This window comes from Stenella coeruleoalba (genome assembly GCF_951394435.1).
Source record: "Stenella coeruleoalba genome assembly, chromosome: 8".
Taxonomy (NCBI): Eukaryota; Metazoa; Chordata; class Mammalia; order Artiodactyla; family Delphinidae; genus Stenella; species Stenella coeruleoalba.
In genome coordinates, this window is record NC_137154.1 from 99,862,375 (window position 1) to 99,876,714 (window position 14,340).

General features: G+C 54.5%; 1 protein-coding gene across 1 annotated transcript in view; it reads left to right on the top strand.

Moving 5' to 3' along the window:
- The window catches only part of PKNOX2 (PBX/knotted 1 homeobox 2), a 255,030-nt gene that overhangs the window by 178,249 nt on the left and 62,441 nt on the right, over nucleotides 1-14,340 (top strand). Inside the window, exon 4 of the mRNA XM_079928826.1 lies at nucleotides 1,635-1,743. Within this exon, the coding sequence (XP_079784952.1) occupies nucleotides 1,657-1,743 (87 nt within the window). The 5' untranslated portion in view covers nucleotides 1,635-1,656. The remainder of the gene's footprint in view (nucleotides 1-1,634; nucleotides 1,744-14,340) is intronic.

Sequence of the window (14,340 nt, forward strand, 5' to 3'; positions counted from 1 at the left end):
CTGCAAAGACGTCCTGGCAGCCGATCTTCTGAAGTGAGGCCAGGGTGGGCGAGGTAGGGGTAGCAGTGAGGCAAAGAGGAATTACCTGCAGTCTGAACGTTTCAGCACAGGAAAAGGCATCCCCCCCACCCCGTGCCTTCTCCACGGGAACCTCTGGTCACTTTCTTCTTTCCCGCTGGACCATCACCTCCCTCCCTGGGGGGAAGGCCTTGCCTCCTCTCATCTGTCTCCCCACCCCAGCACAGTTCTTTGCGTGTAGTTGACACCTGATAAACATTCGTTGAATGAATGTCTGGATTGCCAGTGCTTTCACATATGCACTTCAGGTCAAAGCACACCTGGTACTTCGGAGACTCGGGTCAGCCAGAGCTGATCTGTCCACCTCTTCCTGAAAAAGAACCAACACAATAAGACACACACACACACACACACACACACACACACACACTCTCTCTCTCTCTCTCTCTCTCTCTCTCTCCACATAGGGTCCTGGAGACCCTCCCTTTGACTCCCTCGAACTCCCACAGAATTCAGGTATGTGAACATTTTGGAAGACCCTGGGGAGGGTGTGGTGGGAGGACATCAGGTGGGAAGAGGACGGAGCCCCAAGGTCCCCAGGGAGAGGAAGGAAGGAGAGGGACGGTCTGACTGTCATACTCTCAAGGGTTGCCCGCTCATCAGCACCCTCCTGTATCAGGCAATTAGCCGTGGTTTCCAGCTCTAAATATTTCAGGGCATCTCCTGCAGCTAAACATCTCTTTCAGCATTCTGTTTCCTTGGGTGGTACTGCCAGGCTGTCTCCACTTACGCACCACTTTGTGATTCAAGAAGAGACCTTGAGGCCAATGGGGGCAGCTCGCTTACGGGTGATGGGGTGGGGTGGGGGTTGGTACAGTAGAGCCGACGGAACGGGGAGTCTGGAGAGCTTGGGTCCATCCCGGCTTCCCCGGCACTCCCCTCCCCCTCAAACACACACACTTCTCTCCTCTTGGCCTCTGTCTCCGCCTCTGTAAGAGGACCATTTGCTTCGGGCGGCTCTTCTGGCCTCACGTGTGGTTGAACTCACGGTTGAACCAAGGCCAAGGAAAGTCTTCTAAGAGAATGTGCAGGCACGTCTGTGTGGCCGTGGTCCCTGTTCCCGGCCTCCTTCCCTTCCGGGAACACCTCCCGGTGGTCGCCCTAGGGTACTTGCTCCACCCTCCAGTCTGAGGAGGAACCAACGCCCCACGTCCCTCTCCACCACTAGGGGGCGTCGTGAGCACACCTGGGGGGTTAGTGTGGTGCTGGCAGACCCTGGGGACAGGGAGGGGGGATCTGGAACCGTGAGGGCTGAGGCTTCCGCCCCGAGGGTGCAGGTGGCAGTTCCGGGAGGCCTGGGGAAGGGAAAGCACCCTTGACCGTGGGGTGCCCTCATGGCCGCCAACCCCTCGAGCTGCCACCAGCCAAGTCCCGCCCCCTGCCCAGGCCAGAGCTGGTACTGAACAAAGCAGGGCTGCGGGTGCACAGGTTGTTTTCCAGCCCTTGCTGTATCCAGTCAATCCTGGTGGCCCAGCCTGGGAGCATGTCCAGCCGCTGGTCCCTGGGGCTCCCTGCGCTCAGCTATTAACGGTGCGGCCCCGTTTCTCCCGCCACAGATCCTCCATGTGAATCCATCCCATGATGCAACATGCCTCCCCAGCCCCCGCTCTGACGATGATGGCCACGCAGAATGTCCCTCCCCCTCCCTACCAGGACAGCCCACAGGTGAGTGTGACTGACCGCCGGGAGGGGTGTGGTGGCCTTCCCGGGGGCGGAGGGCAGGGCCAGGCCTCCCTCAGCTCTTCCCCTGCCCGGCCTGGGGCGCCTCTCTGAGAGAGCCCGGCAAAGCCAGACCCCTGAAGGGAGTCACGCCCTTGGCAAAGCCCTGGGTTCAGATCCCACCTGAGGAGCTGTCACCGGCATGGAGGACCGTGGCATCCCAGGGTGCTGCACCTAGTCATGGTCCTGTGCCACACACTCCCACCCCCACTCACTGCTCAGAGCAGACGTCAGACAGACACACTGAACCCCGGACTCGGGGAGACCCAGGTACAGGTAAATCAAGTGTGCCTCTGAGTGTTTGGGGAAACTCTTGATCAGAGGTTTCCTCTGCCGGATCACCCTAGTCACTGGTCTCTGCCTGCCTGTTGGAGGAATCTCCCTTCTCTTCAGGACTCTGTCAGCTTCTATCCAGAAAATGGCCAGGACTGTTTCTCTACACTCTCCCATCCTTTCCTCGGGTTCCCAGTTTCCATCCCTCAGCTCAGACACGGCAGACCCCGCCCGGGTTCTTCCGAGACTCCCAGGCTGGCTGCACCTCCTGCAGGCCACCCTGTCTTCCTGTTCTCTCCTCTCCTCCTCTGGAAGCCTGGCCCAGCTTCTGTGGGTTGCTCTCTGGAAGTCCTTGAGACCAGTCACTTCTGAACTTTGCTTCCGTGTGTGCGCCTTCCCTCCACGCTTGGTTCTTTGAGACTCAGAGTTCATCATGAGGCTGTGCGTTCACAGAAGCCTCCACCTCCGCACTTCCCTGTTTTCTCTATTATTAATTGAGTACGTATAATGTGAAATGCACCCAGCTAGCGTATTCCTTCATTCATTTCACAAATGTGCAGTGAGCGCCTACTGTGTACCAGGCCATCGTTCTCATTTTTTCTCCATCGCTGGTCTTTGCCCAGCTCTGCTATCCATCACTCATTAGGCTTTCAGACATAGCCCTTCTCCTGACCACAGGGAAGCTCTGTGCCATATGGAAGGGACACGAAGACGCAGACCCAGGGTGCATCACTTTAGGTCCTGTGGCCCCGACACCCGCAGCCTGCTGTGCGCATACGGTGCTGCCCTGTCCGTCCTGTTATCCGCCCATGAAATGACCGCTCTACAGGGTGTCCAGCACGCGGACCCCCACTGACTCCTACCCCTGTATAAGTGCAGAAGCACTGACCTTTGAGCGCACGTCCTTTTGTCCCACCCCCGACCCCGCTCCCGGGTGTCAACTCCGTGCTCCTTCCTGGGCTCTCCCCACCCTGACCTCAGCTTCAGCAGACCCTCTGTTCACGTCAGTAGCTCTCCACAAATGACTGTGGGTTGGACTTGGCGTTTGCACAGTTCCTCTGTTCGAAAGCTTCCAGGTGTGCAGCTATGTCAGGACCTTTCCCTCTGTGGTCAGAACCAAGTCGGCCTGGACCAGTGGAGACCTAGGAACGTAAGGGCCATAATGGGGAACAAGCACCATCCTTCCTCAGTAGACCAGACCCATCTGCTGTCTGCTTAGGCAGTGCTGGGGAACCTGGGGTATTGATGAAGAGGCAGGAACATCAGCTCCAGTTCTTTTGTAGCTGGATGCTGGTCTCCGAGCTCCACAGTGGGACTAGGGTATGGCAACCGTGACACTGCCTGTGTTTAACAGGTGGTAGGTGCCGAGGCCCACACTCCCATCCCCAAGGCTCAGGGACAGACCAGGGTAGGGCCAGGAGGTCAGAGAGCACTGGATTGGCACAGCTGGTGGCGGCTGCCTCTCTGCCTCCGGCCCCACCCCCTGTCTTGCCTTCCTGGGAGAAGTTTGGGTTTGGTGGGCATTAGCAGGAGAGCTGCAGCGAGGGCCTGTGTTGTCCAAAAGTGCTGACCCGGGTGCAGTGAAATAGAGAAACCTAATTGAACTCTCAGCATACAGCTGAGGATTCATCCATCCCAGCTTCCGAGGGAGGTGGGGAGGTGAGATTGCAGCCCTAAGGCGCTCAGCCCCCCGGAAGCCACCACTGAGGTGCTCTAGCCTTTTGGGGGAGGAAGGAAGGCTCCAGTCCCCCATCCAAGGCCTCAGAGCAGAAGCCCAACACAGGGGCTGTCCCAAGGCTCTCTTCTCTGAGGAGCCACCAGAACCTCACCATCGAAAATACTCACATATACGGCCAAGGAATAATTTGTTCCGGGGAAGCCACACATCTCCCTGTAACCCCAGCGGTCCAGGAATGAAGTCTCAGTGTCCATGGGAAAGTGACCAGGCCAAGGCCTGGGGTCTTTATGGCCTCGGCTAGGCCACTAGGCTGTGGCTAGATTCCCATGGGCCTTCCCTGAGCCAAACTGGTTCCCAAGGAAACTGACCAGGATGGGGGATCATGGGGGGAACTTAGGGCATGGATGGAATGGGCGGGGTGGAGGACATGGGTGAGGTCTGCAGGACAAAGTCTTCTGACTCACGGGGAAGGGCTGTTCTCTCCAGAGCGCTAGACTTGGAGGCCAGCTGGCTTTCGGGGCGCCCTTCTCTCCACTCTTCGGGGCTTCTAGGAGTGGCTGCCACATGGGAATGTCTTCCATGCATTTTCTGCTGGGGAACTTGTTCTTCCTCCTGCCTTCTTCCCTTTGTGCTGTCAGAGGCTGAGCCCCGCTTCTCAGGCGAAGCTCATCACCCTGGCGAATCAGCCGCTTTTTGACACTCAGTGTTCTCAGGAAAGCCAGGCCCAGTAGGAGTGTGGGCCAGGCACACAGGGGAATCACTTCCTAAACGGGGCTCTCTGGAGGGGATCCCCCACTTCCTGTTCATTCCTTCAGGTCTAATCTCATTACTTTTGGACTCAGTATGACTTGCTTTCTCAAGGCCTGGACTGCTGAGCACATCTCTTTTTTTTTTTTTTCGATACGCGGGCCTCTCACTGTTGTGGCCTCTCCCGTTGTGGAGCACAGGCTCCGGACGCGCAGGCTCAGCGGCCATGGCTCACGGGCCCAGCTGCTCCACGGCATGTGGGATCTTCCCGGGCCGGGGCATGAACCCGTGTCCCCTGCATCAGCAGGCGGACTCCCAACCACTGCGCCACCAGGGAAGCCCCTGAGCACATCTCTTTATCACCTCCTCAGAAACCCAGTTTCTGCCACAGGTAGAAATGGACAGTCTCTGCTACAAAGTCCCCAAAATGAAAAAGGAAGGGAGAAGCAGGGCCCTTCCTCTGAGACCCATGCAGTCGTTTTAATAATGTTCCCGTTGTGCTAAGGGCTAGCAATACCGAGCATAATCTATTCAAATGCACAGGAGAATCTCACTTTGGAAAATTAGGAATCTGCATTAAAAAATTCCCAAGCCCCGGACCTTCTTTATAATAAATTAGAATTTTTTTTCAAGGCAAGTTCTTAACTTGGCAATTTCATTTTTGAAGTTTGGGGAATAAAGTTATTAAAAATGAGGGAGGCTTTTTCTTCTTCCCATTTTAGTCCAGAAGCATTAATGGTTATGGCCCCATGCTATTTGGGCACAAGGCAAGTGGTATGACAGCTAAGCAGCTTCTGGCCCCTCAGTTCTGTTCCAGTCCGTCCTGGGGACACTCCATGATTACTTGTAAGGATGTCGCTCTGTGTTTATTGTACACTAAAGGCAGATCGTAAGTTTAGAAAATACAAAAGCAACAACCCACTGGAACCCTTCCTGTGGCCTGCTTCCTCCTTCTGGTGGCTCCCTGTTAAATACTGTCGGAGTCACAGCGCCCTCTGCTGTCCACCTCCTGTACCTCAATTCCGGCATGATGCACCTGAGTCCTTGATCCAGACCCTCACTTTATGCCCCAAGAGGTAGAGCAAGTCATGCGGACTGTGGGAATTCTACGATGATAGTATAATGAAAACATTGTCTCCAGGGAGACCTGGATATGAGCTAGGCATGTGGTCCCTCCATTCAGTGCCTACATCACTCTTCCGTTCCTTTGCATCTCTGCCTCAGCCTGGCCAGCTGTCACCTGGATTTTCCCAATCCCTCCTCTCACCACCCCAGCACCTCCCCTGATCCTGATGGGATCCTCTGCTATTGTCCCCCTCTCCCGGCAAGTACCACTCCAGTCTCCCTCCCAGAATTTTCGTGGTAACACCACCACCCTCTCACGTCATCCATGCACTCTCTCCACCTCTGAAATGTCATTCGGGTTCTCCCATTTCCTGTAACACTCCATGGGCAACACCACCCACCAAGCAGAGTTCTCCCTCTGTAGCTCCACCAGCAATTTTAGGAAACTGTTAGGTTTACTGGAGGAGGCAGCAGCTTCCCTACCCTCACCTTAAACACCCCCCTCCATACAACACGCACAAACTCCTGCTATCAGCAACCTCCCCACACTCTTCCGCAAACACAGACACGTACCTGCTGTTCCACAAATACCTTTGCCCTGGGCTTATAGGCAAGACAAACACTTTATCTGGTCTATATGTGTATGTATTCAGTGCTCCTCTGTCTGCGTGTCCCCAGCATGTGGGCCGCGTGAGCATTTGACTAGAAAGCAGAAATCCTAGTGGGATCCAGCCTGAGCCACTAGGCACAGCCCCGTGTGAATGTGGGCACTCAATTCGCAGTTTGGATTAGGAACCGACTGCTACGCAAGTAGCTGGGTGCTTATGTAGCATGACGTCACGATGGGTGATATTAAAAGGGTTCTGGTAATTCACCAAGGATGCAGCCTCGTTATTGACCAGAGGGAGGCAAGAAAGGCAAAACTCTCAGTCCAGGACCAGTATGGGAAGCTCATTTCAGAAGGAAGTCAAGCACTTGCTTGGGACCCTCTGTCCCCCTGCATCCTTCTGCAACCCTCAGAGCCAGGAGAACGGCGTTCAGGAGCGTAGCATGCTGTGCTTGGAGATACCCATCTTGTACCAGGAAGGCTAAGGCTGGGCCAGCCGTGTCGGGGGAGGTCAGACCCGTCTCTCTTGCCCTCTGAGTACCTTCTTTCCCTCCCTGTCCCGGCATCATTCCCCCTCTGCACGGAGCCAGGGGAGCAGACATCTGGGGAAGCTGGATGGGCTTTGATCAGTTATTAGGATCCCCATGCTGGTTTCATTAACTGGAGGGGGAGGGGGAGGGGGAGGGAGGGGGCTGGGGCCCCTGGTTGTGAATCCCGCCCCCCTTTCCAGGCCATGCAGCTGGGCCCGGCAGAAGCGGGTTCAGATGTTTTCACACTTTACATTCCTCTCATCCCTTTAAGGGCTGGAGCCCCCTGCCTCGCAGGGCCTCCTGTTCAGCTGCTGGTGAGACACATTGGCTCTGCAGCAATAGAGTTAATTCCACAGCTTTGAGAGTCCCCCTAAGCCTTTTCTGTGGCTGTGATTGACGGCTCCCTCTGCCCCTGGGGCCAACACCCCAGGGACGCTATGGGTGACCTGGCTTCCCTCACTTTGACTCATCAAAACAGACTCTTCTCTTTCTTTTTTATCTTCTGCTGGCCTTTCTTCTCTCTGTGCACAGTGACCTCTCTCTCTGGCCTGCTTGGGCCACCCATGTCTTTAAACTGGACGTGTCCCTCAACTCCAGCTCACACCAGACCTGGATTCTTCAGCGTGGCAAAGGCAAAAATAGCCTTTGGGTCTGACTGTGGGGCCTTATGCCTCATTTAGGAGACAGTGGGCTAGGAACAGGACTTTGCTGGAAGAAACACTCTCTCTCATGGCCTTGTTTAGGATATTTATTTGACGAACTTCCTACCTGAATTCTTATATTTACCCAAAAAACACAGACATTTTGTCTATCCTCTTGCTTCCAAGCAGCATGAGTGCTTTAAACAGCTACAAAAATAGTTAATGGCCCGAGTAGACAAAGCTTAAAATAAATCAGGAACAGGTGATCCATCAGCAGCGGGCCTAAGGAGCTGGAACCTGCTTTGCCCCCCTTTCCGGTTGATCTGCTAGGAGCTCCGGTGCCTGCGTAGCCCGGCGGGAGGGGGATGGGTGAGCACGGCCCTCGTTGCGTGTTGTCTTTGGAGTCTGTGGTCTGGAGCAGGAAGCGTGGGCTGAGTCAACTCAGTGCGGTAGAAATTCAGGAACCCACTGCGCTGCTGATGAATTATACAAATTTGGACAAGTAATTACAGCGCTATTTCTTTCACTCACTCAGCCGTTTCATAAACATCAGGTGCTTTCTGTGTGTCTTGCAGACCCTGTGCCACGTGCCGGGGACACAGAATTAATAGTTCCCGCCCTAACGGAGCTTATTTGGGGCCATTCTGCATCGGTAAAGTGGGAATAACTTCTGCCCTCCCTGCCTCACCGGGTTGTTGCGAGTGTGGGTGTGAAAAGTCCAATGGTGTTTTACAGCTTTCTTTCACCCATGACCCTGACATTGATTTCTTCACTCTATCTTCTGTACGGCTCCAGTAGCCAAGATTGGATTGAACTTTAATTACTCTCCTTTGTATTGGGAACACAATAGGCATATCGAGTATGTGTTTCTAGCTGTAAACACACTCCCTTACACACATACACAAACATACTGGAACTCGCTGGTGTGGGACTATTATACACGCTAGGGGTCCTCCAGAGATGGATGGGAAAGACCGTGCCCAGGAAAGTGCACGAAGCTGGGAGGTGAAAGTCCACAGCCTTCGTCCCTTTAGCCACGGGTCAGCAACCCGCAGAAGTGCAGGCACGGCGGCAAACACTTTCAAGCCTCATTTTGTAAACCACTGCCTACAAACCCTTTTAAGTTAATTGATTGCTTAAGACCCCCATTTTACACCACGAAGTAACTTTCCTGTGGTTTGTTCTATCTGGTCGGTCCTGGGATGAGAATGTAGGTGACCCAGGCCTGCTGTTCCAGGAGCCTCTTTCAGTGAAATCGGGCTGCCCTTCTCTGCCTCCGGCCCTTCCTGTCCCTGGGCTGACTGGGTTGGGGGGTATTTGGAGGAGCCATGGTTGACTCCTCTCCATTCTGGATCCCTGAGCCTTTTAACACATCACTCTCTCATTTCCTCAACCAGTCGGTCATTCAGTCATTTAACAAACATGCTGGGACCCCATGGGAGCCAGGCATGATGATGGGAGCTGGGAATCCAGTCCACTCAGGGAGACAGACAAATGGGGGCCCGAAGTGTTATGGGGTTTAAGGTTTGACGCACAGGCAGATAAGGCGGGGGTCCAGGCTACCTGGGCAGGAGGTGTGGAGGATTGGGAAAGGCTTCCTGGGAGAGCTGATGGGGGGTGTTGGGGGGGCAGGGTGGGGAGGCGTGGACAGGTCCTGCTGAGGCAGCCCCAGATGCAAAGGCATAAAGATGTAAAGCATCGGGCGGGTTCAGGCACCCACACGCAGGAGGGTCTGCTGGGGTGCGGGCAAGGGGTGGGGTGCTGTACCGGAGACAAGGCTGAGTCCGTGAGCAGGTCCCAGCCTGGGGCGCCCTGTGGGCTGTGCCCTCCCCCCAAAACCATCCGTTGTGCCCCCCACCTGTTCAGGCCAAACCTGATATTTACTAAATGGCTTCAAGCCCTGACCTCATCCCAGGTCCTTGGACTCTCTCCTGGTTGCGAGGAAACCAGATCTGGCTCTACTGGCTTGCCCTGGCCCTTCAGGGAGCGTCAGCCCCCCTGGCAGGCCCAGCCCAGCTCAGCCCAGCCCAGCCCAGCCCTGCTTTAAACAGCCTCAGCGGCCCCTAGTGGGCTGGGCCTGTGCAGCCCCCCATGTTCTCAGAACACAAGGCTTCCCTGGCCTGGTGGGCCAGCTCTGGGGATGGGCAACCCGCACCCTGCCAGGTCAGAAGAGGGGTGTCCCCTTAGGAGGGGTGTCTGTGCTGAGTCATGCTGGCAAGGTGCAGACCTAGGTTGCCCAGGGTTTGCAGAAAGGACCTGTGGGAGGTGCATGGATGTACGCGTCGTAAAGAGCAGGGCTGCTGCAGGGGGACAGGTGTACGCAGGGGGACATGGGAGGTGTAGGTGCCAGGGTGTCTAGGGCCGGGTGTGGACAGGCAGTGGGGTTTGGATTCAGAGGACAAGGCTAGCAAAAAGAAGCATTAAAAATGCTTAGAAACCGAGATTCACTGAGCCTCCGGGGTGCGCAATAATGTACCCTCACATATGGTCACTGTAGGCCTGGCGAGAGGTATTGTTAGCTCCATGTTTACCTGAGAGGGAAACTGAGGCTCAGAGGAACTGAGCCATTAGTCCAAGGTGACATCACTAGCGATGGGTAACGTCTCCTTCCACGATACCACGGCCCCTCTCCCTATGCCGGGGCCCACGCCTCGCCCACTTCTCTGGGTGCTTATGGGAGAGAGGGTTCCTTCAGCAGGGTCAGGACTCCCAGGGCAGCACAGGTAGCGGAAGCAAAAGTGGCCAACTGGAGTGTGGGCCGCAGGCTGCTGGCTGCAGGGATTATGTTAACGGTAACCACCGTGCGCTGAGAACCTATGAGGGCCCGCTGCTTTGCATACATTATCTCATTTAAGGCTGACTACCCTGCACCTTAGCTATGACTACTCCCAATGTATAGATGAGGACCCTGGATCAGAAAGATTGACCAGCTCTGGGCTGGATGCCCACCACTCCCAATAAATATGTGGTCGGGGACTGTGACGTCTCTGTTGTGGCCTGAGGCATTCGGGGTCAAGAGGGTCCATGTGCAGCTGAAAAGGTATCAATGGATGGGAAGGCCCACCCACTCCACACCAGTCATCCCTGCATCCCGTAGGTGCTGTGGACACTCTGTCTCAGACTCTGGGGCTGCAGCTGGGGCTACAACAGATGTGGTCCCTGCCCTCCAGGATGCCCCAATCTAGTGGAGGGAGAGGCAAGTGGGCAGACGTGGCTGAACGGTGTCCTCGGGGCCTGGAAGCCCAGAGCAGAGGGCCCTGACCCGTAGCTGATGCTCAGCCACATCCACTGAGGGAGGCAGCCAACCTCACGACAGTGGTGAGAGGTCGGGAGCGTCAGTGCCATCTCAGAGATGAGTAAACTGAAATCCGGAGAGGCAAGGGTACATGTCCGAGGTCGGCTAAGCGAGTGGCAAAGGCGGGAATCCGTTTTATCTGATGCCAATGTCTCGTGCACACTCCCTCCCTGGGGTGCTAGAAAGACCCTGGCAGTATCCCCCATCTGAGCCACCTGCTCCCACCTCCCAGGAGCAGAAGGGAGGAGCTCTCCGTGGCAGCTGGCGGAAGGCGGCCGCTGCAGGTCTGTGCGCCCTGAAGCTTGAAGCCCTGCGCGGTCAGGGAGGCGAACACAGTTGCACTGAGCCACCGTCAATTAACAAACCACCCTGCGCTTCCTACTTGGGTTCCACCGGAAGCACCGTTTCTGGCACGACCAGTGTTTGGGGAGTTGATCTGTGAGGTCTTTTGGGGGCTGGAGAGATGGGGGCCGGCGACAGGATGGGTGGGCTCGAGGGAGACCCAGAGCCTGATGCTGGGGAGTGACACTCCATCTGACGCTAGTGCCCTTCCCCTTCTGCCCCTTTCCACCCAGGGGAAAAGTCTTCCTATTCTCCTCTTCAAAGAAAAGTAATTAAATACGATCACTCCCACAGTGTGATTTAGTCAGAAAGCCCTTGGTTCCTGTCTCAGCCTCGGCAGAAACTGTCTGTGGTCTCCAGCAATTTCTCTGCTGCAGTGGCTTCTGTTTTCTCATATGTAAAATGGGAGTGCCACCAACCCATTGCACGGGATCCCTGTTGGACGTGAGCCCCCAGGGAGAGACTTCATTAGCTTGTTGGAACACAACGTGCCACTCTCCCCTACAACCGGGAAAGGGCGAGCCTTAGCAGGAAGGAAAGTATCAGTGGGGCGTTTCAGTGTCAGTGAGGGCGACTAGGTAGGCAGGTGAGCACCTTGTAAACCACACCACACAGCATCCGCTGCTCATTTTCATGGCCAGACTAGACTGTCGGAGAGGCTGGATCTCTCAGCCCCTGCAGGGCATCAGGAACTTTCATCTCAAGGGGTCACAAACTGAGAATCTGGACAGGGCCCTTTTGCTCCCAGCTTAATGCAGGACTGGTTCCAACTGGATGATAGAGAAGAGTCCAGTGGCTAGAGCATCTATGGGAGGCAGGAGGACGGCAAGGACCCTGTGTAGGTTCTGGACCCAGTACCGCAGCTCCCAGCAGGCAGGCCCTCCTGGGGAATGCTGCCATCCTTCCCCACCCGCTAGTCGTTATCCTATTCTCTTAATCAAACCTCACAGCCTGCCTGGGTAGGATGTCCAGTGCCGTCCTTGGAGGAAGGCTCCGGGTCTGAGACCAGCTGTGGGCACACCAAGTGGCCTCATAGAGTGTAGTTTCTTCATATGCGAGATCGAGGAGAATAGGAGAAAGTTACTTGGAGAGAAACTCTGACACTAGTGGTGTGCTGATAAATGTTTAACAACCAGCTCTCTGGTTGGGGGTTAGAAAGAGGATTGATTTGCAGCCTTTGCCAGTTTCTGTGGTGTAATTACTCCCACCATGGTCAGCTTCAGGCTACCGATATGATATCAACCGGCTTGCAAAATTCCTGACAATTTACCAGTTGGCTTTCATAGGCCAGAGCAAGGGATCTCCGCCCTCCATCTGTCCAGCCTCTCCCCCCGCTTCTGTTCTTTAGGCCTAGAACCTTCCCCCAAAACCTCACCACCCGACACCCTCATCCCCCTGCTCCCGGGCCCTGGGACAGCTGCGGGCCTCTCCCTCTGAGCTCCAGTTCTTGAGAAATGGGTGTCTCTGGCTAGAAGAAGAAATCTATTTGAAGATAAACATTCTCCCAACCTGGAGGAAATGCAGAGTTTGCTGAACTGGCCCCCAGGAGCTAAATAAATTTGAACCATCGTCCTCCTCAGGCCAGCTCTGCTCTCTTCTCCCCCGTCCCGGCTCTCTGAGCCCCAGTAACAGCCTCTCAGCTGGGGCCGGCGCTTGGGATGCTGACAAGTGACCGCTTTTTTTTTTTTTACATCTTTATTGGAGTATAATTGCTTTACAATGGTGTGTTAGTTTCTGCTTTATAACAAAGTGAATCAGTTATACATATGTTCCCATGTCTCTTCCCTCTTGTGTCTCCCTCCCTCCCACCCTCCCTATCCCACCCCTCCAGGCAGTCACAAAGCACCCAGCTGATCTCCCTGTGCTATGCGGCTGCTTCCCACTAGCTATCTGTTTTACGTTTGGTAGTGTATATATGTCCATGCCTCTCTCTCGCTTTGTCACAGCTTACCCTTCCACCTCCCCATATCCTCAAGTCCATTCTCTAGTAGGTCTGTGTCTTTATTCCCATCTTACCCCTAGGTTCTTCATGACCTTTTTTTTTTTCTTAGATTCCATATATATGTGTTAGCATACGGTATTTGTCTTTCTCTTTCTGACTTACTTCCCTCTGTATGACAGACTTTACACTTTCCTCTGGGCCCCAGCTGGGCTTTTGGCCACACTTTCCCCCAAAGTCCTGTCTAGAAAGGGGAGGTGAGAGGAAAAGGAGCCCCTCCCCTCAGTCCTCCCACTCCTAGAAGCTCATCTGCATAGAAACCCCTTGTGGATTCCTTCAAGGACACGAGGAAATTCACCCTTCGTGGACTGAGCAGAGCAGAGCACACCAGCCTACCCTGTATTTTACGCTTAAACGAGCCGTGCACGTAGCCGTGCATTGCTTTATGAAAGATGCACGTGCTGGAGTTGAAGAACTACAATCACCCCTCCATATGGGGAAAACTTTATAGAGTTTCCAAAGCACTTTTACACCATACGTCATCTAATCTGAGCCCCACGCCAACCCTGGGGGTGGGCAGTGGTCATGAAAGCACCCTCACGGCGTCCGAGCCTGTCACTGTTAGAAGGGACTTCAGATGTCACCTACGCCAGCCCACCCAGCTAGAGAGCGTCCATCGCCTCTGCAGGAGTCTCTGCTTGGCCCCTGCACCAGTGAAAACTCACCACTTCCGGGAGGCAGCCCAGCCCAGCCTTGGAGAGCTCAGAGGCTTGGGAACTTACTATTGGGGTTGAGCCCAAATGTGTCTTTGCATTTTACAGATGTAAAGCATCGGTTGTAGTTTGACGCTTCAGGGCATACAGAACAGAATTGACACAATCTAATCCCTCATTCAGATATTCAAAGGGGGCTCTCACGTCCCTCCATCTCCCTCCCATCCCCCAAATCTTCCTTAACATTGCAGATCCCTGCAAATATTCCTCAGAATCCCTTGAGCAGCCTGGTCCACTCTCCTCTGAGTGTACTTCCCTGCCCCTGTCTCAGCTTAGTAGGTGGGGCTGGAAGCTTTGTGTGAGCTGTGCCTCTGCTGATGGGTCCTCACAGAGGATCAGTTTGGGGTTTTTGTTTGTTTGTTTGTTTGTTTGACAGACACAGTACACTGTGGACATACTGAGCCTTCCGTCAACTGAAAGGTGCTGCTAAACGATGTCTCTCCTCTTCTGCACTTATATTATCGATGTTTTTTTTTTTGGCTGAAGTGTTGGAAGTGTTAAATTCCAACTTATTAGATGAGAATTAATCTTATTAGACTTAGCACGTTGCCAAAATCTGTAAAGATCATTCGGATTCCGGTTTCACGTCACCCATAAGTTTGTTGAGCGTTTCTTCAGACATCCTCTAAATCACTGATAAAAATATTGAAGAG